Source organism: Oculina patagonica, chromosome 1 (genome assembly GCF_052425735.1).
Source record: "Oculina patagonica isolate OP01 chromosome 1, crgOcupat, whole genome shotgun sequence".
NCBI classification, from domain to species: Eukaryota; Metazoa; Cnidaria; class Anthozoa; order Scleractinia; family Oculinidae; genus Oculina; species Oculina patagonica.
In genome coordinates, this window is record NC_135758.1 from 19,236,236 (window position 1) to 19,263,883 (window position 27,648).

The window sequence follows — 27,648 nt, forward strand, 5'->3', positions numbered from 1 at the left end:
CGTCAACTGACCAGCAGTACAAGTCGATCTTCGCATTGAAATAGAGTTAGGCAGTTTGGCTGTTCCTGGTTCATGCAACACTATTTTTGGATATTTGGTAAAATCACCGAAGGTTCTCTTCGGCTGCGTTTTTTGGGCTCGATGATTATACTTGGTTATATGAAAACCGCTTGGTTTAACTGAGAGTCGATGAGAGTCCAAAATTCCTGATCACCAGTATCCCATGCAAGAGTTTGTGTGCACCTGTGTCGATCCAAATTACACGTTCATGTTGGCCGCTTTACGTTAACGTCTCCAACCTTCTAAAAGATTGCAAACTTTCTCTAGGCCATTTTAATTTCCGTCGGAGTTCCTATTTTATTTTGGTATTTCATGCAATTGATTCGTCAACTGACCAGCAATACAAGTCGATCTTCGCATTCTCCTTGTTTTTTAGTCGTAAGCACAGCAGGTCAGTGAAATAGGGTTAGGCCGTTTGGCTGTTCCTGGTTCATGCAACACTAGTACTCTTTGTGGATATTTGGTAAAATCACTGAAGGTGTTCTTCAGCTGCGTTTTTTTGGGCTCGATGATTATAATTTTATGAAACCGCTTGGTTTAACTGAGAGTCGATGAGAGTCCGAAATTCCTGATCACCAGTATCCCATGCAAGAGTTTGTGTGCAACTGTGTCGATCCAAATTACACGGTCATGTTGGCCGCTTTACGTGAACGTCTCCAACCTTCTAAAAGATTGCAAGCTTTCTCGAGGCCATTTTAATTTCCGTTGGAGTTCCTATTTTATGTTTGTATTTCATGTGATTAATTCGTCAACTGACCAGCAATACAAGTCGATCTTCGCATTCTCCTTGTTTTTTAGTCGTAAGCACAGCAGGTCAGTAAAATAGGGTTAGGTGGTTTGGCTGTTCCTGGTTCATGCAATTCTCTTCTTGGATATTTGGTAAAATCACCGAAGGTGTTCTTCGGCTGCGTTCTTTGGGCTCGATGATTATATTTGTCAATTTGAAAACCGCTTGGTTAACAAGAGAGTCGATGAGAGTCCAAAATTCCTGATCACCAGTATCTCATGCAAGGGGGTTTGTGTGCACTTGTGGAATCCAAATTACCCAGTTACGTTGACCGCTTCAGGTGAATGTCTTCAAGTTCCTAAAAGATAACAAGTTTTCTATCGGCCATTTAGTTTCAATTTGAGTTCTCTTGTCCGTTTGGATTCCACGTGATTACTTAATTCGTCAACTGACCAGCAGTGCAAGTCGATCTTCGCATTCTCCTTGTTTTTTAGTCGTAAGCACGGCAGGTCAGTGAAATAGGGTTAGGTGCTTTGGCTCTTCCTGGTTCATGCAATACTCGTCGTGGATATTTTTCTCTCGGCCATTTTGATTTCCGTCGGAGTTCTCTTTTCCGTTGGTATCTACGCGATTAGTTGATTCGTCAACTGACCAGCAATACAAGTCAATCTCCGTCTTTTAATTCTCAACTAAAAACAGGCATTCAAACTGTTCTTTAGTGTTGTTTAACAACATTAATGACAACGACTCTTCTCCTGGTTGAATTGATGCGTCTTTGGTTTTCTGAAACAGCAACAGTAGCGTGATATATATTAGTTAATTACTTCAGATACATTCCATGTGTAGTAGATGAACTTTTATGACAGGCTTTAGTAGAAAGTTGATTTTACTGAACCAAAACTGTATTTAATTATATACTCTTTCTATTTATATTCTCTTTTTTGTGTAATAACAACTATGGTAATGAGAATCACGAAGCAAACAAGATTGTCCTGTCTGGAAATGGAATCACTGTTTTAAATCTCTGGTATGTTGGACCTTCTAATATGGAATTATAAGTAATTGTTGTTATTATCAGATACTTTGTTGTATCTTTTGATGTAAACTTACTTTATTACCGACAGTTTGTATTTCAGTAACTTACAATGAGGTTTACAGTACACACATGTAAGATGGCGGTTTTGGCACAAATCGAGACAACTCGCTCGGCTCGCCGGCTCGCCTCGCTCCTTGTCTCGATTAGTGACCAAAACCGCCATCTTACATGTGTGTAAAATCGCGAGCGGCACCCAAAATCTCTGCGGCTTGTGCGCTCAAAAATATCAAGCTTAATTGCTGTGCCAGAAACAATTCCTATTGAACAAATGCTCTTATTGAGTAAACGAAGATGGGAAGAGGGAGAACTGGAGAAATTAACTTGAATGTAAAGAAAAACTTGAAAAGATCTCGTGGAAAAGCGTTTACAACCTACAAAAAAACTAAAGAAAATGAAAAACAAATAAAAATCTTTTTAACAGACGAGCTGATTGAAAAATTAAAAAAATTAGACAGCAGTGTTGTCGCAAACGTTTTAACAAGCTAAACAAGACTTGCACGCTCCGGTGAGTGCATAAATTATTGCAGCAACACAGAAAGTCACAACAATGACTTTGATTGCGTGGGTGTATTGCTGTCAAGAAACGGAAAACCCCCTTGACGTAATCTAATTGTTTTTTTATTTAGGAGTTTTTAGAGGACAGAGCTCAGTTATAGAAATGCCGTCATGGGTGCATTTTTAGAATATAAACCGATAAATAGAAATGGCGTCAGGGATGTATTTTTTAAGCAAACACCATAACCAAATTTTGGAACCTAAAAGCCAAAAAAATAATATTTTATAAGATAGATCATATTAAATTGAACTGTTTTAACAACCAGACAATTGAAAAATAAATCCTGCGTAAAAATTATTTTTGCTTATACAGCACATTCCAAATCGCACAATAGAAAGGACATTCCAAATCGCACCACACATTCCTGTTCGCTTGTGATTTTTTTTTTTCACGAAAAAAAAAAAAAAATTTTTTTAAAAACGCTGAAAATCAATGGCGAATCGGCATGTTTGGTATGTGTGTGTGACGTACCGGAAGTCCAGAATATTCTAAAGCGACATGATTGTAAACAAGCCGATGTGTTAATCAAGCTTTAAACGGCTAAAGCAAAAAAATTGAGAATCAACTGGCAAAAGATTAAACATTGGTAGAAAAGACTCTTGATTGAAACAGTAGTACAGAGAGTATTTGACAAATACCACAGCCGGTGTTTGTCATTGGCGATGAGTCATGATATTACACCGTCTAAAAATATCATTCGGGTAATACCCCGACTTTGTACACCCACGCACGCAAACACAAAAAAAATTTGCATGCCGCTGTGGGTCACGCAATTTCTCGCTGTTCGCTTCAACTTAATTGTATTTTTTGCACACTCAGATTTAATCCTTTCGACTCGGCTGAAAGTCACTTTAAGTGCGCTGTAACCTTTTATTTTGCCTCGTTCAGGCAATTAACAACATCGCGGGTTATGTATCGAATATTTTTTTGACACTCGGGCGTGAAATATTCAAACACAAAGTAAACGACAAGATGAGCGCAGACAATCATTCTTTTATAAAATGAAAAAATGTTTTATTGGACTGAAATTTTATTTCGAAATGTCGGTGGCACTTTCGAGAAGTTTTTTTTCCAATCTTTTGCGTTCTTCTCTCTTGATTTCTTCCCGAATTTTTCCGATGTCTGGCTGGAGTGAATTTGTTTGTTTTTTTGCAAAGTTTGAGCGTAAAGTATCTTTAAGTTGGCGATATTTCTGCATTTCTCGTGTGATCAGTTGAAACTCTTTGTCAGAAACAAGATTATCATTCAGAGCTTGTGAGACAGAGCTGTTTATCGAGTCATGTTTTGCAACAGCCAGAGCGAGGATTCTTGAGTGCTTATTAACTTTACGTTCAAGCTTTTTGTTGATAACTGACAGGCCAGTGGAAGCTGCGCCAGATATACCTGCTACTGCTGCAACAGGAACGCCGATAACAATTCCAACACCAGTAAGTGAAGTCGCAACAGCTCCAGAAGACAGAGCTGCCGTCACGGCGCCAAGACAGACCACGGAATAGTGAATAACTTTCCGGACTTTTTTATATTTTTTTAACACAAGCCTGTAATGCTCAGCTTCAGCGGATATTTCTTTTTCAATTTTACTTATTTCAGTCAGCCGAAAATTCTCGGCATTTGTTGGGAGGCTTGGATAAAGTTGTGTTTCTTCGCGATCACCATAAGCAGGTGCACTAGGGAGAACATTAGCAGATGACATGGCCGTATACAATAAAAAAATATTAATTTAATTCTAATTCAAAATGCAGCGGAGCTCCAACAAAGTCAAACTTACTGCCAGTTTTGTCTTTGACGGTCAATGTGACACTGTTCACACTCTGAACAGCGTCGATTCGACGTGAATTATTGATAAAATTTTGAGGGTAATGAACCAAATCATAAGGTTTCCCGGTTATTGGTACACAAGCGAGAATGTCACTTGGCTTTCCATTATACAAGTTATTTTCTTTGGAAAGTAAATCGCAGTGAATGTAATAAAAGTCTGGTATAGTAAAATCTTCAATTCTTGCGTTAGCAGCATCAACAATTGTGTTCTTAAAAAGTTTAGAAAGATTTTTATCAAAAGAAAAGCTTTCAATATTTTTTGTTTTTGTTATTGAAAAGCCTCTTTTTAAATCATCCCTTTTTACTGTTAGCTTTTGTTGATCTTTGAACTTATTAGTCAGGTAAGTTGTAATTTCATCAAAATTGTAGTTGCCTGGAAAAAAAACAGCAACATTGTTGCTCACATTGTTTTGTTTAATGCTTATGGAGCCAATTTCTTCCAGATTACGCCAGCTGTTTTGTAACGAGCATGACAGCAGGCTGATAAACCTTGGTTTTTCAATTGGCTGGTCAAAGTAAACAGCTTCCCCGTTGGAACTCGCGTCGATTGTGAGCACAACCATCTTTATAATTATCTTTTGAAAAATAAATCTTTAATATAAAATGGCGCCGCCTATTCCGAGAGCTGATGACATTTCTCAATCAATTTTTCTTGATTCCAAAGAAAGAGATTTTATGAAGTGGATGAAAACCCCAGAAGCAACTAAAATTTCTGAAGCGGCAAAAGACAATGCATGGAAACCTTTTCTTGCAAAATATCCAAACGCTGACCGAACAAAATTTGTTGCACAGGTTGAGTTCGCGTACAACCACACAGCAACGGCAGACATTTATTACAAGGCAGAGCAAGGCCATTTGATAAATGTTTTTGGCTCTGACAGCAAATATTGGAGCCCAGAGATGAAAAAAGCACTGGGGGTGAATCAAATTTCAGGCGGTTTTCCACAACAGCTGTCACCAAGCGGCGCAAAAGGCTCATCTTTGCCAATTCCAGCTGTTGGATTTCACGAAGCCGCACCAAGTTTGAAAAAAATATTTAACAGCAAAATCAACATCTACGTAACACCAGATCAATATTTCACAACGAAATTAAGAGAGATTTTTCAAAAAACAAAACTGAAGCATACATCAGGAAAAGAGTCAAAAAAGTGGCTTGCGGGGCCTAACATGGCCTATTGGCCCCAGCAACTTAACTTTGCGGTATGGTGCGCGACAACAGGCTGCGGTATAAGTCGAGATATTTTCGATGAAGAGCACTCAGCTCTTAGCTTGCCACCGATTGTGCGTAATTTTTATCTTTTTCACGTTTATTTCACGATAAGGCGAATATTGTTTCAGATGGGGGGAATTCAGAGCGTAAGCGCCTTGCCAGGCGACCCAACTTTTAGCCAGTTCGACAACAAGTACGACGTGGCTTCGTACAAAAGAATATTTGCTGAGTTCGGTGTCGACCCGTCAAGCGATTTTCGTTTTACAACAGGTGCAAACCACGGACTTGGTGCTATTTATATCTGGATTTCAAGCAATGGTATACAAAAAACTGGAGCAAAATACCCCGATTACGATAAATTTTCGGATGAAGGTGGAACTGCAAGCGACGGTAACCTTATTTATTACATTCAGCCAGATGATTCTGCAGCATCACAGGCTGACTGGTTTTGTGCAAATGCAACGCAAGGGCTTACTCAGGCGGGTTTGTCAAGAATAAACCAGTCAATTGAGGCTTTTGTCTACTGTATTCTGGGTTCGCAGGTCAACGTTCGAAGTAGCATACTTGGAACAGGCGGCCGTGCAAAGGAAGCGCAAAGTGAGTTCCTCGTGTTGGTTGAAGACGCTATAAGGCAACCTGATCTGGCAAAGTCGGTCCAAAGACACCAACTCGCCATCGACGAGGCTAAGGTTCGGCTTAACCTTGCAGTCTGCCCAGGTGCCTGGCTGATGCCCGCTCGTATGGTGATAAACACAGAAAGCGTTGTTGGCTACAATAACCAGCTTAAGCAGGCTGTTGTTCGGATGAAATTAGGAGTGAATGATGAGGTTAATAAAGCTACAAAAAAAGCAGCTCTTAAACTGATGGCCGGAGGAAAATCAAAAATCAACCCACCAAACAGCCACCCTTCAAATCCTATACACAAGAGCGCCACAGCAAAAAAAAATCAGGCACTCGCCGCAAGCGCTGCTGAAACACAAGCTAGCAACGCGCAAAGCGCTAAAGCTACTAAGGCCGTAGCCAATGATTCACACGAAATAAACAAAGCAACTGTCGCTGTTGGTGCGGTTGGAGCTGCAGCTTTGCTCTACGCCCTTATGCGTTAACGTCTCTTTTTGATGTATTTTTCAACAAGAAAAGCAACCACAGCAAGGATAAGCAGCCAGGTGTGCTCTGCAAGAAATCCAATTACTTGACCAGCGGTTTTGAAAAGAAATTTCGCAATCGAGCCAATGAGACCAGGCAGAGCTGATGCTACCTTTGAGCCAATATCACTTAGGCCTTTCCCCAACGCTTTGCCGGTGGCCTTCAAAGAGTTTGTAATGGCTCCAATAACAGAACCAATCGTGACACCAGCAGCAAGAAGTATTGCTGTTAATGTCACGCCATGTTTTTTGAAGATCTCTTTGATCCTCTCACGAAGTGGAAGCGCTCTTTCTCTTTCTGCAATCTGCGTTTGCAAACGCCCCAGCTCTTCGGTTCTTTCTGCGACTCTGTCTTCCGCTGCTTGTTTTTCAGATGGCGAGGCATTATCATCTTCAATAATTTTTTTGTCTTCCTCGTTTTGGCGCTTGAGCTCATCTTCTTTCTGATGAAGTTCATCAAAAGTTTTTGTTTCGTTAAGCCTTTCTTCCCAAGTGTTTTTTTCAGTTTCTTTGCAGCGATGCTTGCCCTGAGTTGGTCGACCTGTTTTTGATCATTTTTTTTCTGCTTTTGTTTTTCGAGAGCAGCAAATTCTTTTTTTGCGTTTTCAAAATCGGTTTGATAGTTTTTTTTCAGTTGCTTAAGTCTGCGTAATTCTGATTCATTTTCAACATTTGGCTCAAGTTGATCAATCTTGGCTTGAGTTCGCTCGATTCTTATTCTCTGATCTTGCACTTCTTGGGCGGCTTTTTCTTTTTCAAATTCAATTTTTTGTCTTTCTTTAAGTTGTTTTTCGGCATCTCTTAATCTTTTGCGTTCATTTTGTATTTTTTCTTTTTCCTGTGAAATCATAGTTTCGGTTTTTGGACCAAGTGCTTTTTTAACGAAAGTTTTGTTTAAGAAATCAGAACGCAAACCGCTTCCATCATCTAAAGCTATCTTGGTCTCACCTCCCCTTGGCCCTATAACAACAATTTCCATTGGTTTTTTTGATGAAAACCCGATTGACCCTAGTTTTCCAAAATCCACTTTTGGGTACCTTTTCTTTATAAAATCTTTTACCTTTTGTATTTCTTTTATTTTTTCCTCTTCGTTAAAAAAGTTCACATCAATGTTGTCAACTTTTGTTGTGTCCAACAAACCAGTTTCTTTGTTCCATAAATCTTTCCATATATTTTTATACCATTCATCAGATCCACGTTCTCCCCACTCTGTTTCATTTCCGCCGAAAGATGTCTCCGTATAAGACTTTTCAGGCAGCCCGCTCTTTTCGTGCTGCATTGTTTTCATTTGAATTTCTTCACCAGGGTATGGTGTGGATACCCTCCCGGGCTGAAATGCTTTGGTTGTATCGACCTCTTGTTCATCATCATCGTCATCATTGTTGTCATTGTCAAGAAGCTTGTCAAATTCAGGGTCCTCGTGTCCAAAATAACCACCTTTCGCCATCACGTAATTTATATATATTTTCAATTAAACTTTTCAATTTAACAATAAAGGTTATCGAGAGATGGCTGCTGTTCAAGAAAACCTTCGACCGGGGCGCACAGAGAAAATACTCGGCGCACTGAAAGCCGAGCGCGCTGTAAAACGAATCACTTTTGACCGCACTGAAGCCAATCCAGAGGAAACGTTGTATGTTTCAGTGCCCAAGCTGAACGAAAACGAGGTCATTGTGCCTGGCTCGCTGGCGCTGCGCTTAAACATCGACTTGAGCGGAGGCCATGCTAACAACTTTCTGGTTGACAACGCCAGCCGAGCTCTGGTCGACGAGTTTGTTGTAAAGTACGAAGGCACCGTCGTGCAGGACACGGTTGGCTATGACATCTACAAAATATTTGAGGATTTTTTCCTTTCGCAGGAGGAGCGCGACGACAGGGTGCCAGAGGGCATTCAGAGCGAGAACCTTAACAAAATTCGCTCAAATGCTGGCGATAAGAAAACTTCAGGAGTCGAAGCAGAAAAAAAGCTGAATGAGCTATATGGTAATAAATACCGCATCCGTCTGGATCACCAGATTTTAACTGACCATGGGGCATTTTATCCTCAGGCTCTATTCAATGAACTTGTGTTCGAACTGACGCTCGCGGCAGCCGAACATGTGGTCAGAGGCTCAGATACAACAAAACTGAAATACAAGTTGACAAACATCCAGCTGGAGTACGAGATGATAAAAAGCAAAGAAATCGCAGATGAGGCGTTCAGCGCTTACACTGGCGGCAAAGAGTTCGCTTACGACCACATCCAGCGGGATAAAGTGGTGACTTTTGCAAAAGGCTCCGACACACGTCTGAATCTAAGGGTCAACCCGCAGAGGAGGTCCATGAAAGGTATCTTGCTCCTATTTATTGAGCAATATAACAAAGGTGCAAGGAGCTCGGAAAAGTACATTAACCCGGACCTTACAAAAGTAAGAATCACTGTCAACGGCTCGCCAAACATGCTGTACAACAACGGCATCGAAGGAATGGACATTTGGGGAGAAGTTAAAAGATTCTACATGAAAGAAAAAAATAAAACGCAGCACATGACTCTGCAAAAGTTTTACACAGAAGACAAGTTTGGCCTTCTTATTGATCTGCGTTCCATGGCTGACCACTCGATGCACGGAAGCGGCACGCGCCTTGTGAACACAAAGGACGGTGTCCAGCTTGAGCTAGAGAGGAAAGCAAGCGGCTCAGGTAATTTGAACTGCCACATTTACGTAATCAGCGACGCCCAAATGAATATAATTGGCAGGCAGTTAGATTCTGTGCTTTTATAATATACGAACGAAGATGGATCCTGCTAACATACCCTTTAACGCCCTCATTGTGGGACCGACAAACTCAGGAAAAACAAGGTACGTGCTTTGTGGCCCTTTCCGCGGCAAGTTTGACTACATCGTGCTCATATGCCCGACTTTCGCGCACAACAAGACTTATTATCGCTTTGCTGAGGAAGATCTTCGATTTTTTGTTTTAATTTGCGAGCAGCACGAGGTTGAATCTTGGTTAAGGCTTTCAAGATTTCTTTTTGAGGGAACAAACACGCTTATCATCCTCGACGACTGTGCTGCATCGAAAGATGTAAAGGGAAGAACAGGGGAGTTGGTGAATCTTGCTTTCTCTGCTCGCCACGCAGGCTTGAGCATATGGGTGTTAACTCAAAAAATGACAAGCATAACAGCCTCATTCCGCGAAAATGTGGCGGCAATCGTTTTCTTTTACACCCCCTCTGCCAAGACCACGAAGGCAATCTTTGAGGATTACGCTGGCGAACTTGCCAATGAGGATTACAAAGAAATCATTTTAAAGCTGAAAAAAAATAAGTTTTCGCATCTTGTCATTTCTCATCGCCACCCTTACGGCACAAAATTTTTTTATTGAACATATTTTTTAGAGTAATAAATGGCTGACCCGTTCGCAACAACTTCACCCGATGCCGCATGTGAACAAGAATTAGCATAAGCTTCCGTAATGGAACTGCTTGGATCTGAACCAGAAAGTACAGAAAGCGCAATGGACACCAGCTTAATTCAAGCGGCTATGCAAGGACCAAACATTCCTGCTTTACGCGAGAAGCTTGCAATCCTTGTTTCAACAGGCAAGTCCAAAGAAGCAATCGGTGTGCAGCTGACACACGAGCAGGTGAAGCGCTTGACAGATAAAGAAGTTGAAAAGTACTTCAAGAGATATGAGGCATACGTTGGCACCAAGACAACGGAAAATCTTATTGACAGCGCGCTAACTCTTTTAACAAAATTAGCAAGTCTGTTTGTGCCCATGAAAAATATTGAAGCTTTACAAAAAGAGCTTAAAAATGACTACATTATAAACAGCGAGCTTTCCAATCTTGTCGGCAGTTTGTCTTTCAATTACGGCAAGCTTCTTGCTCCCGCTTCTGCCGCTTTGATAACAGCAAAATATATTGATTACGACTCAGCAAGTTCATCAAAAAAAGAAACACCTACTACTGAGGATTTTTCTGAGCAATGCTAAGAAAATGCTAAGTAATTACTGAACAATGCTCATTAAATGCTGACCAAAAACGTTTGCTAAGCATTTTTCATTTAAATATTAATTTTTTTCTCATTATATAATGGCCGAGCTCGAACAACAAAGTCAATCACAAACTCCGATTGCCCAAGAAGTACAGAACCAAGTTACTTCAACAACTCCAGCAACAAAGCCTGCCAAAAATCCAAAGCGAGTTGCTGCTGGCAAGCTTGCAGCTGAAAAAACAAAACAGGCTCGTGAAGCACAGAAAAAAGCTGCTGTTGAGGCTGCTGCAATAATTGCAAAAGAAAAGGAAAAGAAATCTGCGGCTGCAAAGGGAGCTTCGCTCCGGGGCTCAAAGAGCTCCCAAAATGTAACTCCGCCAGTGGCAGAGGATCCGCCTGAATCAAGATTTCTTACCACAAATCAATGGATATCTTTGCTTGGTATCGGCGTTGCAATCGTTACAACTTATGTGAAACGCGAAGACATAAAAGCCTTTATAAACGAAAAAAGAAGTCCAACATTTAAAGCTCCGCCAACTCTTATAACTGATGACACACCAGTTACAGCAGAAAGTATTGGAAGGGTTGCAACGCGTTCTTCAGACACGCGCCAAACGGGCTCTAGAATTCCGCAACCAACCAGCCAAAATGGCTCAAAAAGAGGAATCCGTCCGATGGATTAAAAAAATTATTAAATAATTTTCATTTAAACATTTGCGATTTTTAAGTAAACGAAATACTATGACCACAACAAGTTCATACACTATGTCTGACCCAATGGATTTTGGAAACTTTTTTGTGCTTTCTATGCTTTCAAAATGCTTTGAAAAAGATGAGGTACGAGCAACAGCTGCTTTGAAAGAGGGAAAAGCCTTTTTAAACCGGCTAGAACCAGAAAAATTAAAAAATTTTTATGCAATTGCTGAAAAATCTGTAGAAAGTTTAAACAGGTGGTATGAGGATTTAAGAATACTTGAAAAAGAGTATGAAAAAATAGAAAATGAAGAAAAAAGAAAAGAGATGATTGAAAAAGCAAAAAGTTTGGTGTTTGCTGAAATGGAAAAAGCCTTTAATTCTGCGGTTGATGATGTTGGTTTGACCAACGAAAGTTTTTAAGCAAGTGATTTCTGTGTTACTTTCTGACTTTAGCAATTAACTTTTTTTTCTTTATTAGAGCTCTTTGATGAGATTGAAAGAATGCATAAAATTATTTTTTAATTTAAATATTTATTTTTATTTTATATCAAAACGCCATGTCTGACAACAAGCTCGTAAAAACACTCATGGATGCTGCCACTCTTACTGGCCTTGCCGCCGGAATCGGCTGGGCTGCTAAAAAAGTTGTAAAAGAAAACTTCACATCTGACCCAAGCAGCAGTTTTATGAACTATGCAAAGTTCACGGCTGTCATGACAGGCAGTCTTGCCCTTAAACAATATCTTGAAGACCAGAAAATTCTTCCCACCAATTAAAAAAAAATTCTCATAATATAAGAACAAATACACACAATGGCCAGCGTCGCAATTATGGCAGGCGGGGCTATCTTAAATGCTGTTGCTTTTATTGGTGGCAACTATCTTGCCAAATATTTGGGTGGCGGAGATGACGCCGCTTTGAAAGAAAAAGAAAGGCACGACAAAGCTCTTGAGGCTTACCAGGCAGCTTACGCTAAATACTCTCGAGACCGCACCAAGCTCCTCGACTGGATACAAACCAACGCGGAAATAAAAGAGCAGGCCAAACAGAACTTCACAAACACTGACTACGCTTTCAAACTCTACAACCAGGCACATCCTGACAAACAAATGATTCCTCCGAAAGAGCCCAAGTTCTCTGATTTTTATCAGCCAAGCGAGCAGCAGAAACAAGGTGAACTGATGTTCGTTGGCGCTGGCGCGCTTGCACTTGGGTACGCTGCCTTTCGGTTTCTTTAAACGTTTCTTTTTTTTCTTGTATACGCATGGATGCAAAGATCTCGAAAGTCTACTATAGCCCCCAGGGCTACTGGAAGGGAATTGCAGCGATAAAAAAATTAGCCGAGGCTGCCAAGGTTTCCGAAGATGCCGCAAAAAAGTGGCTAGTTAAGCAGGCCCTTTGGCAGATCTACCTTCCGGCACCACGATACGTTCCTCGCCCAAAATTCGATGTTTCTTCTCCTAACGCGGTCCACCAGGCGGACCTTCTTTTTCTGCCACACGACAAACTGCCGCGAGGGCGAAAAGTTTACAAATACGCGCTGACTGTTGTTGACGTTGCCAGCCGTTTCAAAGAGGCCGAGCCTTTGACCTCCAAAGATTCAACTGAGGTTGCAAAAGGTTTTCAGACAATTTACAGGCGAAGTGCACTAAAATGGCCACAGATGCTGCAAGTTGACCCTGGTCGCGAATTCATGGGAGCTGTTACTAAAGAAATGGAAAATCACAAAACCTATATTAGACGCGGGCGTGTTAACATTCACAGAGATCAAGCTATTGTTGAACGTTTTAATCAAACACTGGCAGGGCGCCTGTTTGGTTATCAGTACGGTGTCGAGATGAACCTGCCATCTGGCCAGCGGTCGACAGCGTGGGTAAAAAGGCTTCCCGAAGTTGTTACCGCCCTGAACAACGAAGTTACCAGTCTTACTGGAAAAAAAACCTGCTACTGCAATCAAAGAAAAGGCTGTTTCGTCCAAACCGTCCTCAAAATATACAAGGCCTGTTGGCAAGAAAGAAAAAAAAATACCCTCTCTCATTAATGTGCGCTATCTCTACCAACCTGGTGAGCTAGAAGGCGGCGTAAAAAGGGCAACAGATCCGATTTGGTCATTAAAAGTCTACAGCATCGAAAGGTCTGTTACTAAACCTGATCAGCCAGTGCTTTATTACTTGCACGATGGTCCAAAGCGCGGCTTCGTGCGTGAAGAATTGCTTGTTATTCCTCCAAATACACAGTTACCACCAGAAAAGCTATAAAAGTTCTGTTTATGTCGGCTTATATCCGTAAGCATTTGTATGTATCCCATCATCCGCTATCCATCGCTTTGAGTCAAAAGGCGACAGCGAGACCTTGTTGAGATGCATTCCGTAAATCTCATGACCCTCGCTTCTAAGTATGTTCATTCCATGCCATAATTGCTTTGTTCCAAAAAGCGTTTCTAAATAATTTTCGTGCAAGATTTCATTTTTGACTACGCACTTTTTTACCCCCTTAGCTTTTTTTATATTCATTTCTGCGCACGCGATAGAATACATTTTTGATCTAAGGCAAACACTTTCAGAAATAATGTGAAGCACAGGAATTTTTTTCCCTGTAATCTTGCACTTTTTTTCACCCGTGCACTCATCCTTCATTTTGCCCAACACCTTCTTGTTTTTGACAGAAAAAAGTGGATGTTCGGGGGGGTATTCGCTTGTGTCGTACTTGTCAATGTTTTCTGCCATGTCTGCGTAAACGTCTTCTGTTTCTATTTCAATCAATAAGCTGTCTGTGTCCGTGTACAGTAGCTCGCACTTTGAATCGTATACCTTTTTCAGGTGGTTGTAATAAAAATCGTACATACATATCTTGCTGTTGTCAAGAATTGTCATTCCCGTGTAGACTGGCTTGTTGAGAATAAGCTTGCTTTTGCGCATGTCTATTCCAACTAGATCGTTAGAAAACATTACATGCCTTGAGTACAATGGGCTTGCAATCAATTTTCTTATTTTGTTTGTTTCATTGCTTCGCACTATTTTTATGTCAACACGATTACGCAGGTTTTCCATTGTTTTACCGAAAACTGAGTTGTTCATCAACTTGTAAAAACTCTTTTCAAAGTCGCTTTCGGCTTCTTTACGAAAGTCTGTGTTCATCCGAATGTAGGGTTCCATCCACTTCTCTTGTTCAAACTCTAATACTCTGTGAACTTTTTTCAGTTTCATTCCTTGTTTCAGATAAAACTGCAAGTTTTGATAATGTACAACATAATTAGTTTTGTCCTCAAGTGTCAACACAAGCTTCTCACAGTCAGGCTGATTAAATTTAAGCTCTTCTATTAATTTCTTTTGGTAAGGCGAAAATAAGTCTTTATTTATTTTCTTTTTTTCTGGTGCCAACGGGTAGCTGTTGTGGGCATCGTGCAGTTCAGAGGGATATTCAAGATCAACCTCCAATATCCACCCAGCTTTTGCAGACTCCTTTTTCTTCATAATTTCTTTTTCTGTCGGCATAACTCTTTTCCATCTAAAACCACTTTTTGGCAGCGGCTTGCTCATTGCCCACCCGTAAAGGTTGTTAGCGTCAAGGTACATTAAGTATTTTTTTGGGTTTTTTTCGTCATACCCCTCAACATAAGGATTGTTTGCCTTTGCGTATCTCTTGCTGACCATTGATATTCCTCCTCTTATTCCTCTTTCCACAAAAAGATGCATGTCGTAGTCTGTCAGTAGCTCAAGCTGTACTCCTGTCTTTTTCAATAGTGCGTCCCAAGAAAGGCCTGGCGACGTGTAATAATTAGCAGGATCCAACCCATACTTCTCAAGACAGATTTTTCGGAAGTTTTCAAAAACATCTGCCAAAAAAGTAACGTCAGTTTGTACGTACAAATCGTGGTAGTCACCCAACGTCTGGCAGCCAAAGGTTTTCCACACGTTTTGTGCATGCTTATACTCTTTATCTGTTATGTGCTCATCATTAAGCTTGCTGTAAAAATTTTCTTTTTTTGGTAAAATTGTTTCTATAAATCTATCCCATGAGTCTATGTATTCGTATGGATAAATTCCTTTTTTTGTTAACAGTTCAAAGTTTTCAAGAAAAATGGTTTTTGCTTTTTCGTATTGTTCAAGAAAAATGGTTTTTAATTTTTCGGATTGAGTAATTATCCAAAGTCGGCTTATAATATTTTCTTTTTCTTCTGGTTGTAACAGTTTTTCAAAAAAACTTTGGCACAAATCATTTTCCTTAAACATTTCCCACACTTCAATGTATTTGTATGGATATGTTCCATCGTCCAACAACAGTTCGCTTTTTTCAAAGAAAAGTTTTTTTGTTATTTTTAAAGCTTGTTTGGGGGTTGCACTTACGAGTGAATCAAGGCTTCCTTGAAGAAAGTTTAAGCTGTCAATAAAGCGCAAACCGCCAAATGAAAATGTAATGTATTTCTCCATGTTGTTGGCAACGCATTTTACATCCATGTTGTTCGCACCGCATTTTTTCCCTTCCTTTGTTGGAAGCTTTAGCTTAGTCATAGCCTGCATTAAATGGTGTGCATCGTAGCCTTTTAAGTTGTGAAAAACAACTGGTATTTGGTCTGTTTTTGGTTTTATTCTTAATTTCAAGTTACATGCGTTGTGCGCAGCTCCTCGAAACTTGCCTGTTATGTGGCAATGATCTTTTACAGAGTCCTTATAATCTTTCTTCATAAAAGGTTCCGAGCAAAACAAACATTCTTCCTGGGTTTTTGCAATCCATTGATCTGTTTTGTTTTCTGCTTTTCTTTCTCTTTTTGGGCCTACATATTCTATTTCTTTAAGTGCCGCGTAATAACAACATTTGTGGCTTTGGCCGCAATAACGGCCTGAGTCGTGGCACCAAACAGGCATTGAGTCAAAAAATGAATCACTTATCAAACTTTCGTTGCAAATGTGGCAACTTGTTGCGTTTCTGTATTCTTCCCAATCCTTTGCCGTCATCACAAGTGGCTTTGGTGTTGCCAAAGCAAATCTTATTTTTTTCTCTTCACTTAAAACGCATTTCAAAAACACTTCAACTGCGTTTTTACCTCTGTAGGTCACTGGAGGTTTGTTTATGCCATCGCTCCTTACTACAGTGTAAGAAAAACCACATGCCTCGTGCTGTTCTGTCTTTTCAGTGTAGCTTTTTTGCTCCAAGTCTTCCTGTTCTTCACCAAGATCTTTTCTCTTCTGGCGGTCCTTGAGCGTTTCGCGTTCACATTGTTGCATCTTTCTTACCAATGCCTCAAAGTCAGCATATATCACATATGGCACTTTCATTTGCTTGTGATAGTTTTGAAAAGAAAGGGTGTTTTCTCCATTTTTTGGCATTTATTCTTGTTGGCCTGCCGTTCACACCATTGCAATATTTTTCGTGGTTCTCAAGCAAGTCCGCTGTTGAAAAACCTGTCAAGCACATCATGCAAAAGTGTTTTTTATGTTGATGTTTGTTCTGATCATAAAGCAAAGCGCTTACTTTTTTAACAAAACAGTAATGCTGAATTAATCCTGACTCAATTAAAATAAGGCAAATACGAGGAATTTTTCTTTCTTTCTCGCTTATTCTGTGTACAATCACACAATTGTCTTCCCAGCCGAACACATTTATTGCGAGGTTTTTGTTTTGCGCCTCAAGCTTGTCAAGCTGTTTTACAGGTGTTGGAAAGAGAATTCCTTCATAGTTAATTCCATCGTTAACAGGGTATTTGCTTGTTCTTTGTGGATTTTTTCCATCTCTTGGTGGAAATAAAGCAGCTCTCAAAGCCCACTTCAAACATTCGTTATCCCTGTTTTGCACGTTAATAATTGCTTTCTTTTTTGCCAAATCAGCAGGAAGAGGTAAGTAACTTCCTCCGCGCAATGGCTGATAGCGTGCAACATTAACGTACACTTCTGTTATTCTTTCAATAACCCAGCCTGAGCCTCTCTCTGACCAAGACTCTATTTCTCCCCTTGCTCTTTCAATAAATTTTTCGAACTCTTTTTTTATCTGTTTTTTATTATTTTCGTTAAAAACGTGTGGTTGGTTTTCTTTAAAATAATGCCACATATATTCTGTTATACCGTTTTTTTGTTTATAAAATTTAACTTCCAACCCAAAGCTCGTTTTTAATTGTCATAGTCTATAAGATTCGAACTTTGGCCGGACACCGTACCTCACCGATTTCGCTGATATTTGGCATGCAGTCTTGTTTTAGGGTCCTAACTACCAAATGGATATTAAAAAGTTTCAATTCTTTTTATTTTGGAAAATATCGAGAAGGCCGATTTGAAGCGTTCGTGACGGCTCGCCAACATGGCGGATCGAAGGTGTTCTTGTTACTTCGACACTGAACCTGCCGTCACAGTTTCTCGATCATACTTGGTATAGTTATAAAGAACTATCTTTCTTCTTTCTATATATCAAAATAGATTCGGCAAATGTTGAGTTTGGATGATCAACGGCCAAGAAGTTCGAAGGTATGTTAACGATGTTTTGAACAGTCTCAAATTTACTACAAAATAAAAGGCTTATAACTCCACTGTTATCTCGATTTAGAACTAGCCATTTACCATGAACAAAGCTTGTTCATAGGTGAATTGATTCCATTAATAAAAAAATTGGGGAAATGTAACTGTTAAGAATAAAAAATTATGGAACCTCTAGTAAATTGGCCATTTCAGCGCCATTTCAGCGGATCAGCTCATTTAACAGCAAATAATCAGGAGAAACATGAAAGGGTTACAGTCGTTTATAATAAGCAGTTTCCATGTATTCTTTGCTTATCTTAAACAAATACATGATCTTTGCCAAAGATATGGCGATTTTTGAGCGTACGATCGTTTCTCCAAATTTTTATGTCGGCAACTTTATTTTATTTTATTTGTTGTCGAGATTATACGCTGTTGTTATTCAATATTCGTTTCACAAGAACTTCTGTTGCTCGCATTTCCCAAATCACTGTTTAAGAAATTGCCCATTCCGTAACAGGGTCATCCTTACTTTTTCTTTAAAAATTACCAGGAAAGCAAGAATGTCATAGAACGGTTTTATACTAGTGAAAATACCTGTCAGACATAACTTCAACTGTTCGTGTTATCTGGCTGTTTTCACAAATATGCAAAATTAAGGAATTCTTAAAGTGCCTATCTTTAACTATTTCACGCTTAAAGATTCCTCTAAATCTTTTCGCCTACCTTTTGGCCAAACGAAGTTTTGTGTCTCCAGGCAGAATGCTCGTTATCAGCAATGAAAGTCGAAGAGATACAGAAGCTCGAGTAAAATTCTAACTGCTGTGAAATGAACATCGTTTAAGCTTGACGTGTATTTATAGATTGCTCATTTAACAGCAAATAATCGGGAGAAACATGAAAGGGTTACAGTCGTTTATTATAAGCAGTTTTCGGGTATTCTTTGCTTATCTTAAACAAATACATGATCTTTGCCAAAGATATGGCGATTTTTGAGCGTACGATCGTTTCTCCAAATTTTTACATTGTGTCTAGATACCCGGCAGCCGGGAAGTGTTTTCAAAATACTACATACCCGGCAGTCTGAAATTATTCTAGAATTTCCACGGAAAAACCAATCCAATCCTCCTCAAAACTATAGATCTTTGCTTAGAAATGCCAAGCGATTTCAATTATAGTTTTGGCTTTGTGTTTGAGGAAATTTTCGAGCTTGGGCATACTACAAAATCTTGATTCTTCGACACTTAAAAAAAAATTCGTACTCTGACTCCGGTGTCAACTCTTATAGAATAATTTCTACAAAAACTGAAGTTGAAACCCTGCGAGAGTATTCGATATTTGCTGAGAAATGCGAAGCGATTCTAAATAATGTTTTGCTTTTGTTGTGGACGAATTCTCTTGGCTTCGGCGTACTATAAAATCCTCGACTCACGGGCACGGTTGTTCAAAAGACTAGAAACCCGGCAGGGGACAAATCCCCTGAATTTGAAAAAATCTACTTGACTGACTATATATAGAGGAACGCTTTGTATTTCTATTTAACCGAGAGCTTCGTCGCTTCCAACGCTAAGCCGTTTAGCCCACAGAAGAACTTCGTCGCTTCCAACGCTGAGTTGGTTTTGGCGCGAAAACCAACACCACGTGCCAGCTTTGTCACGCCACTAAAGTGTCACACCGGAAGTTACATCGGTGGCGGACTTTCGTCACCGAACGCTCAAGCGTTTTGTAGCTATTTTGTACTACTTTGCCGAGGCAATTGTTGAGGCCTTAAGTTGGAAAATCGCTTGGTATTTCTACACCGACATCTCAGCAGGTTCAAATGGAAATTTTGATGGAAAAACGGGAAGCATTTTTGACTGCCGGGTATGTAGTCTTTGAAAAATCGTGCCCGTGAGTCACATAAAGTTCGTACAATTTGTGCAAAACCAAACTGACATTGTAAAAACTCGCTTGGTATTTCCGACCGAAAATTGAAATACTGAAATACTCTCGGGAGCTAGGTTTCAATGATCATTTTTGTGGATATTGAATGTATTGATTATTCATGAATTTTTGACTGCCGGGTATCTAGTCTTTTGAACAACCGTGCCCGTGAGTCGAGGATTTTATAGTACGCCGAAGCCAAGAGAATTCGTCCACAACAAAAGCAAAACATTATTTAGAATCGCTTCGCATTTCTCAGCAAATATCGAATACTCTCGCAGGGTTTCAACTTCAGTTTTTGTAGAAATTATTCTATAAGAGTTGACACCGGAGTCAGAGTACGAATTTTTTTTTAAGTGTCGAAGAATCAAGATTTTGTAGTATGCCCAAGCTCGAAAATTTCCTCAAACACAAAGCCAAAACTATAATTGAAATCGCTTGGCATTTCTAAGCAAAGATCTATAGTTTTGAGGAGGATTGGATTGGTTTTTCCGTGGAAATTCTAGAATAATTTCAGACTGCCGGGTATGTAGTATTTTGAAAACACTTCCCGGCTGCCGGGTATCTAGACACAATCAAATTTTTATGTCGGCAACTTTATTTTATTTGTTGTCGAGATTATATACGCTGTTGTTATTCAAGTATTCGTTTCACAAGAACTTCTGTTGCTCGCATTTCCCAAATCACTGTTTAAGAAATTGCCCATTCCGTAACAGGGTCATTCTTACTTTTTCTTTAAAAATTACTAGGAAAGCAAGAATGTCATAGAACGGTTTTATACTAGTGAAAATACCTGTCAGACATAACTTCAACTGTCTGTGTTATCTGGCTGTTTTCACAAATATGCAAATTAAGGATTTCTTAAAGTGCCTATCTTTAACTACTTCACGCTTTAAGATTCCTCAAAATCTTTTCGCCTACCTTTTGGCCAAACGAAGTTTTGTGTCTCCAGGCAGAATGCTCGTTATCAGCAATGAAAGTCGAAGAGATACAGAAGCTCGAGTAAAATTCTAACTGCTGTGAAATGAACATCGTTTGAGCTTGACGTGTATTTATAAATTGCGCTCGAGCTCCGTTAATTAAGTTTATTCATTTGGCGATCAGATAAAAATCAATGAATGATCAGAGTTATTTAAGTCCATTTCTAAGCACGAGAGACACGGAAGTTCATTTCAGAAGCATTTATGCATAGAAATACCGGTTTATTTTTGAGCAGTAAATCTGCATTTATAATAGCTGGGAGTTTGGGGTGTTTTTTGGTGTTGTTTTTTTTAGGGGGGGGGGGGGGAGGGGGGGAGGGGGGTGTGGAATTGGTGCCTTCGTATCTTCTTTTGTTCTTTTACACAGTGGCCTGAATTTGGAACAGTTCGGGGAATGGATTATCAATTACCGTATTTACTCGAATAAGCGCCGCGGCGCTTACTAAATTTTTCGCGCCTCAAGTGCGGCGCCTATTCGAGGGCGGCGCTTATTTAAAATTTGGACGCTATAGAAAAATTTTATCTTTTACATTTATTGAAAAGAGCGTCTTGTGATCGTCAGTATTTGTCTTTTGCTGAGACAGAAGTGGCACTAGCTGTCGTGAAAAAGTTTGCGGCCTTCACAACATCTACAGAACTACGTATTGTAAGAGTGTTAAATAGAAAAACTAATGGGAGAGCGATAAAACAATTACTCATAACTGCAAAACATCGCTTTTGATGCAAAGAAATGTTAAAGCTTGTTTTAGAGTTGCTTTGAGTGCCGTTTTAAGTTTAACGAAATTCGTCAAATAAGCGCCGCATCGGGACTGCGGCCTTATTCGGGGGCGGCGCTTATTAACTTTTTTTGTCCCAAATGCGGCGCTTATTCGAGGGCGGCGGTTATTCGGGGGCGGCGCTTATTCGTGTAAATACGGTACTCTTCGTTATGCCATGTCACCCCTTAATGTGGGAGCGCCGCGCCTCAATTCACGATAAAAAATTTATGGCCGCCCGGTCCATTTATGTAGTTCTCCGCCAGGTCTCTCAATAGGCAGGTTACGAGCCTAGTGGCCCATCAGGCCGGAGCTCATACCGGTTTCCGCAACGTGAAGCGACAACGAGTATTTTTTACTCCACCCGGATGGGATGCTATTCCATCGCAGGGTTACCTTCCTTCCCGAAAAGCTAAAGATTGACTGGTAATCATTTTTACACCTGGGTAAGGAAAGGGACTCTGGGAGTTGAGAGGCTTTCCAAAGAACTTAACGCATTGTCCCCCAAAAGCTCTATCCAGGACTGTTTGGTCCAGAGTCCAGCGCAGTGACCATTATTAGGCCATCACGCTCCCCAACCGTGTAAGAAAGTGCAAAAATCTGCTTGTATAAGCCCTGGGGTTGTACAGTTTGGTACGAAATGTGGGCTTTTAAATGTGTTAATTAAGTTTATTCATTTGGCGATCAGATAAAAATCAATGAATGATCAGAGTTATTAAAGTCCATTTCTAAGCACGAGAGACACGGAAGTTTGTTTCACAAGCATTTATGCATAGAAATACCGGTTTATTATTGACTGACGCGGTTAAAAAGTACTCGGCTTCTAGCGGTAAATCTGCATTTATAATAGCTGGGAGTTTGGGGTTTTTTTTGGTGTTGTTGTAGGAAGGCGGGGGGAGGGGGGTGGAAGTGGTGCCTCCGAATCCTCTTTAGATCTCTGACACAGTGGTGTGAATGTTGAACAAAAGAGGTCATCTGTTAATAAGCATAATGCGAGCTGATTTTGAAATGAACATGACTTTACGTTTGTGTCATCAGTAATTATCGTGTTCGAAGAAGGCGTGGCTTACTCGCGGCAAGAACAACATAATAACAGTGAAGCTAACACATTTTCCTCATTGATTTGAAATGAATTTCGAATCAATTCTTTTTAGGGCAAGTTAAAAGATACAAATGTTTTTCTTCCAGATTTTTACAAAAAAAAAGCAGGTGAGAACTTGGCTGTTTTTGTTATCTCGGACTTTTTTTTTTTATTAAAGTCGAACCTCTCCATAAGGACACCTCTCGTGATGCGTCATGACTTACATCACGTATGTCCTTATCGCCGACCTAGGTGAAGAAAGGGACTACCGTAATTACTCGAATAAGCGCCGCGGCGCTTATTAAATTTTTTACGCCTCCAGTGCGGCGCTTATTCGAGGGCGGCCCTTATTTGAGGACGGCGCTTATTAAAAAGTTTGACGCCACAAAGAATCTAATCCTTTACATTTATTAAAATAGGGTCCCCTGATTGCCAAAAGTCGTCTCTTGCTGAAGATTGTACTGAAGAATGTTCAATAGAAAAACTGAGCGGTGAAACAAGCACTTTGAAGTGCAGAACGTCACTTTTGATGGAAAGAATTGTCCAAGTTTGTTTTAGAGTTGCTTTGTAGTTCTGTTTCTAGTTAAACAGATTTCCTTGAATAAGCGCCGCATCGGGACTGCGGCGCCGGAGGCGGCGCTTATTAACTTTTTTGTCCGAAATGCGGTGCTTATTCGGGGGCGGCGCTTATTCGAGTAAATACGGTATGATAGTACAGAGGCTTTCCGAAGAACTCAACGCAATATCCTCCCAAAGCTCGAACCGGGATTTAAAAATCTCAAAAAAGTGTTAATATGAATTGTAAATCCACTCATAGCGGTCTGGCCTTACTAAAACCTGGAGAGAGAAAAAGACAGTGGGCAGATAAATGAAAGCTGCTCGAGAGTACGCTGTTGAGCAGATTCTGTGAAATTCCCCTTTTTATCCTTTTATCTCATAAGCCCTCCCAATACAAGGCCCATATATTTCTTCCAAGTCAACTGTCAAAGTTTAAGGCCACTTTTTTCCTACCAGGTTACCGTCTTGAGAGTTTTAAATTTTATTAAATCTTGGTGACACTGTCCCTTTAATTCATTAATGTAATTCAAATCAGTTTATAAAAACGTTTTTTCAGAAAACAAGAAGTTTTTTAATTTCGCTTTAAGCCACCGCACCCCAACCGCGGATATAAGACCTACCACATTTAAAAGCCCACATTTCGTACCAAACTGTACAATCCCAGGGCTTATACAAGCAGATTTTTGCACTTTCTTACACGGTTGGGGAGCGTGATGGCCTAATAATGGTCACTGCGCTGGACTCTGGACCAAACAGTCCTGGATAGAGCTTTTGGGGGACAATGCGTTAAGTTCTTTGGAAAGCCTCTCAACTCCCAGAGTCCCTTTCCTTACCCAGGTGTAAAAATGATTACCAGTCAATCTTTAGCTTTTCGGGAAGGAAGGTAACCCTGCGATGGAATAGCATCCCATCCGGGTGGAGTAAAAAATACTCGTTGTCGCTTCACGTTGCGGAAACCGGTATGAGCTCCGGCCTGATGGGCCACTAGGCTCGTAACCTGCCTATTGAGAGACCTGGCGGAGAACTACATAAATGGACCGGGCGGCCATAAATTTTTTATCGTGAATTGAGGCGCGGCGCTCCCACATTAAGGGGTGACATGGCATAACGAAGAGTAATTGATAATCCATTCCCCGAACTGTTCCAAATTCAGGCCACTGTGTAAAAGAACAAAAGAGGATACGAAGGCACCAATTCCACACCCCCTCCCCCCCCCCCCGAGCCCCCTCAAAAAAAAAAAAAAAAACAACACCAAAAAACACCCCAAACTCCCAGCTATTATAAATGCAGATTTACTGCTCAAAAATAAACCGGTATTTCTATGCATAAATGCTTCTGAAATGAACTTCCGTGTCTCTCGTGCTTAGAAATGGACTTTAATAACTCTGATCATTCATTGATTTTTATCTGATCGCCAAATGAATAAACTTAATTAACGGAGCTCGAGCGCAATCTATAAATACACGTCAAGCTCAAACGATGTTCATTTCACAGCAGTTAGAATTTTACTCGAGCTTCTGTATCTCTTCGACTTTCATTGCTGATAACGAGCATTCTGCCTGGAGACACAAAACTTCGTTTGGCCAAAAGGTAGGCGAAAAGATTTTGAGGAATCTTAAAGCGTGAAATAGTTAAAGATAGGCACTTTAAGAAATCCTTAATTTGCATATTTGTGAAAACAGCCAGATAACACAAACAGTTGAACTTATGTCTGACAGGTATTTTCACTAGTATAAAACCGTTCTATGACATTCTTGCTTTCCTAGTAATTTTTAAAGAAAAAGTAAGAATGACCCTGTTACGGAATGGGCAATTTCTTAAACAGTGATTTGGGAAATGCGAGCAACAGAAGTTCTTGTGAAACGAATACTTGAATAACAACAGCGTATAATCTCGACAACAAATAAAATAAAGTTGCCGACATAAAAATTTGGAGAAACGATCGTACGCTCAAAAATCGCCATATCTTTGGCAAAGATCATGTATTTGTTTAAGATAAGCAAAGAATACCTGAAAACTGCTTATTATAAACGACTGTAACCCTTTCATGTTTCTCCCGATTATTTGCTGTTAAATGGGCTGATCCGCTGAAATGGCGCTGAAATGGCCAATTTACTAGAGGTTCCATAATTTTTTATTCTTAACGGTTACATTTCCCCAATTTTTTTATTAATTGAATCAATTCACCAATGAACAAGCTTTGTTCATGGTAAATGGCTAGTTCTAAATCGAGATAACAGTGGAGTTATAAGCCTTTCATTTTGTAGTAAATTTGAGACTGTTCAAAACATCGTTAACATACCTTCGAACTTCTTGGCCGTTGATCATGTAAACTCAATATTTGTCGAATCTATTTTGATATATAGAAAGAAGAAAGATAGTTCTTTATAACTATACCAAGTATGATCGAGAAACTGTGACGGCAGGTTCAGTGTCGAAGTAACAAGAACACCTTCGATCCGCCATGTTGGCGGGCCGTCACGGACGCTTCAAATCGGCCTTCTCGATATTTTCCAAAATAAAAAGAATTGAAACTTTTTAATATCCATTTGGTAGTCAGGACCCTAAAACAAGACTGCATGCCAAATATCAGCGAAATCGGTGAGGTACGGTGTCCGCGAACTTTTAAAAAAGCTCGAAAATTATGGAGTATTACACTTAAAACAGTGCAGAAACCAATGGTAGTTATGGAAACGATTATAATCCTTACGACAAAGTAGTTTCAAGAATGCACGGTCGTATCCTGATCGTGGTCATAAATACGAAAAGGCCACAATCATCTGTGCTACCAGAACAAGCGATCGACATTCTAATGAAATCGGCGTGCAATTAAGCCTTGGCCAAACCTCAACCCAAGTGGACGCAAGTAGTCGCAAGTTCAACTTGCGTCCAGACTTGCGTTGGGTGGCCAAACGAACTCGCAAGTTTAGTCACAAGTGCACGCAAGTTTGCAAAATATCATTTAAAATGCAACGAGGTGCAATTCAGTATTTGAAGTAAACTGTGCGTTGACTTGCGATGGGTGGCCAAACGGATTAAAAATGAATGATTTGCCACTGATCGGATTCCTCTGTTATGCGCAAAGGATTCTGGGATCGCTAGGGGGCAAACAAAGCAAGTCGCTCGAAGGAAATGTATGGCGAAAAGTTGTTTTGACGTCCAAAAAGACGATTTTTGAAGGAGTTCGACGCTTTTTCGCCGCTATTTTATCAGAAATGGATTTGGACCATGTTGGTACGTGGGAAGTGTAAGTTTTAGTCTTTATAACCTCAAAATATGTGATAAAATCTATCGATAAACGTGTCGCTTGCGAAAGGTTTATTGACGCCTTTATTGTGAAATTCACATCGCGTAATGCTCTCGAAATATCATAAAAGTAGGTTTAAAATCGGCATGAATAGTTCAATAAACCTCTTTCAGTTGTATTTACATGTGTACAGGCTGTTTTCTTATTAGTAACCTCTTAAGCAAGAAATTATGGCTTCTGGAAATTTACCTCCTCAAAGGAGAGAAATTGTTGTCAGAGGAGATGGAAATTGTTTTTACCAAGCTATTGCTCTCTGGAGGGATGAAACGAGCGATAAGAAACATGAGGAAATCCGAAAGCTAAGTTCTAGTTTGATTGAGAATAATCCGAAGGTTTTTGAGCCGCTTCTCTTCGCTTCGAACTCTGTGGAGGAACATGTCAAAAACAGCAAGATCACGGGAACTTGGGCAGAAGCTGTGGACATGTTCAGTTGTGCATCACTCCTAAAGCGACCTATTTGTACCTTCTCAACAAAACTGAGAAAATGGTTCAGTTTTAAACCGATTGTCAGCATTGATTCATTTTCTCCGGTCACAACAAAAAATCAGTGTAGTTGTCCAATCACTTTAATGTATTATGATGACTATTCTCAAGCAAACCATTTCAACCTCCAGCTGCCCCAAGGTAGCTGTTGTAGTGCTCCTTTGCCTGTGAATACAGCATCCACTGTTTCAATAGATTTAGATAACAATGGGAATTCATATGCTGCGGCTGTTAAACAAAATTCACAAACTTGTCCTTCTGTTAAACTACCATCTCCAAGTACCAAAGCTACTAGATCCAAGCAACAATGTCAAGCCACCTCTCCATCTTCTACTAATGCAAAAGCATCAGCCTCATGTACTGAAACAAAGGTAAAAAAGCCATCTCGATCAGCAAAAGCTACTACTGCTAAGCAAAAATCTTCTGATAAACATCCAACTGCAGCTACTAAACCTTTGCCTGCCAAGCAACCATCTGTTAAGCAACCAACTATTTAGATAACAATGGGAATTCATATGCTGCGGCTGTTAAACAAAATTCACAAACTTGTCCTTCTGTTAAACTACCATCTCCAAGTACCAAAGCTACTAGATCCAAGCAACAATGTCAAGCCACCTCTCCATCTTCTACCAATGCAAAAGCATCAGCCTCATGTACTGAAACAAAGGTAAAAAAGCCATCTCAATCAGCAAAAGCTACTACTGCTAAGCAAAAATCTTCTGATAAACATCCAACTGCAGCTACTAAACCTTTGCCTGCCAAGCAACCATCTGTTAAGCAACCAGCTACCAAGCAACCATCTCTCATTAGACAACCAGTTGCAGGTA

The 27,648-nt window shown here is 40.0% G+C and overlaps 2 protein-coding genes across 2 annotated transcripts in view; both read left to right on the forward strand.

Annotated features, from left to right (window-relative positions):
- The window catches only part of LOC144660773 (fibrinogen-like protein A), a 40,765-nt gene that overhangs the window by 742 nt on the left and 12,375 nt on the right, over positions 1-27,648 (forward strand). The window lies entirely within an intron of this gene.
- LOC144645391 (uncharacterized) lies at positions 4,746-7,012 on the forward strand. Its single transcript, XM_078504963.1, has 2 exons — positions 4,746-6,210; positions 6,986-7,012. The coding sequence occupies exons 1-2, from the start codon at positions 4,861-4,863 to the stop codon at positions 7,010-7,012; spliced, it is 1,377 nt and encodes a 458-aa protein (XP_078361089.1). The 5' UTR covers positions 4,746-4,860.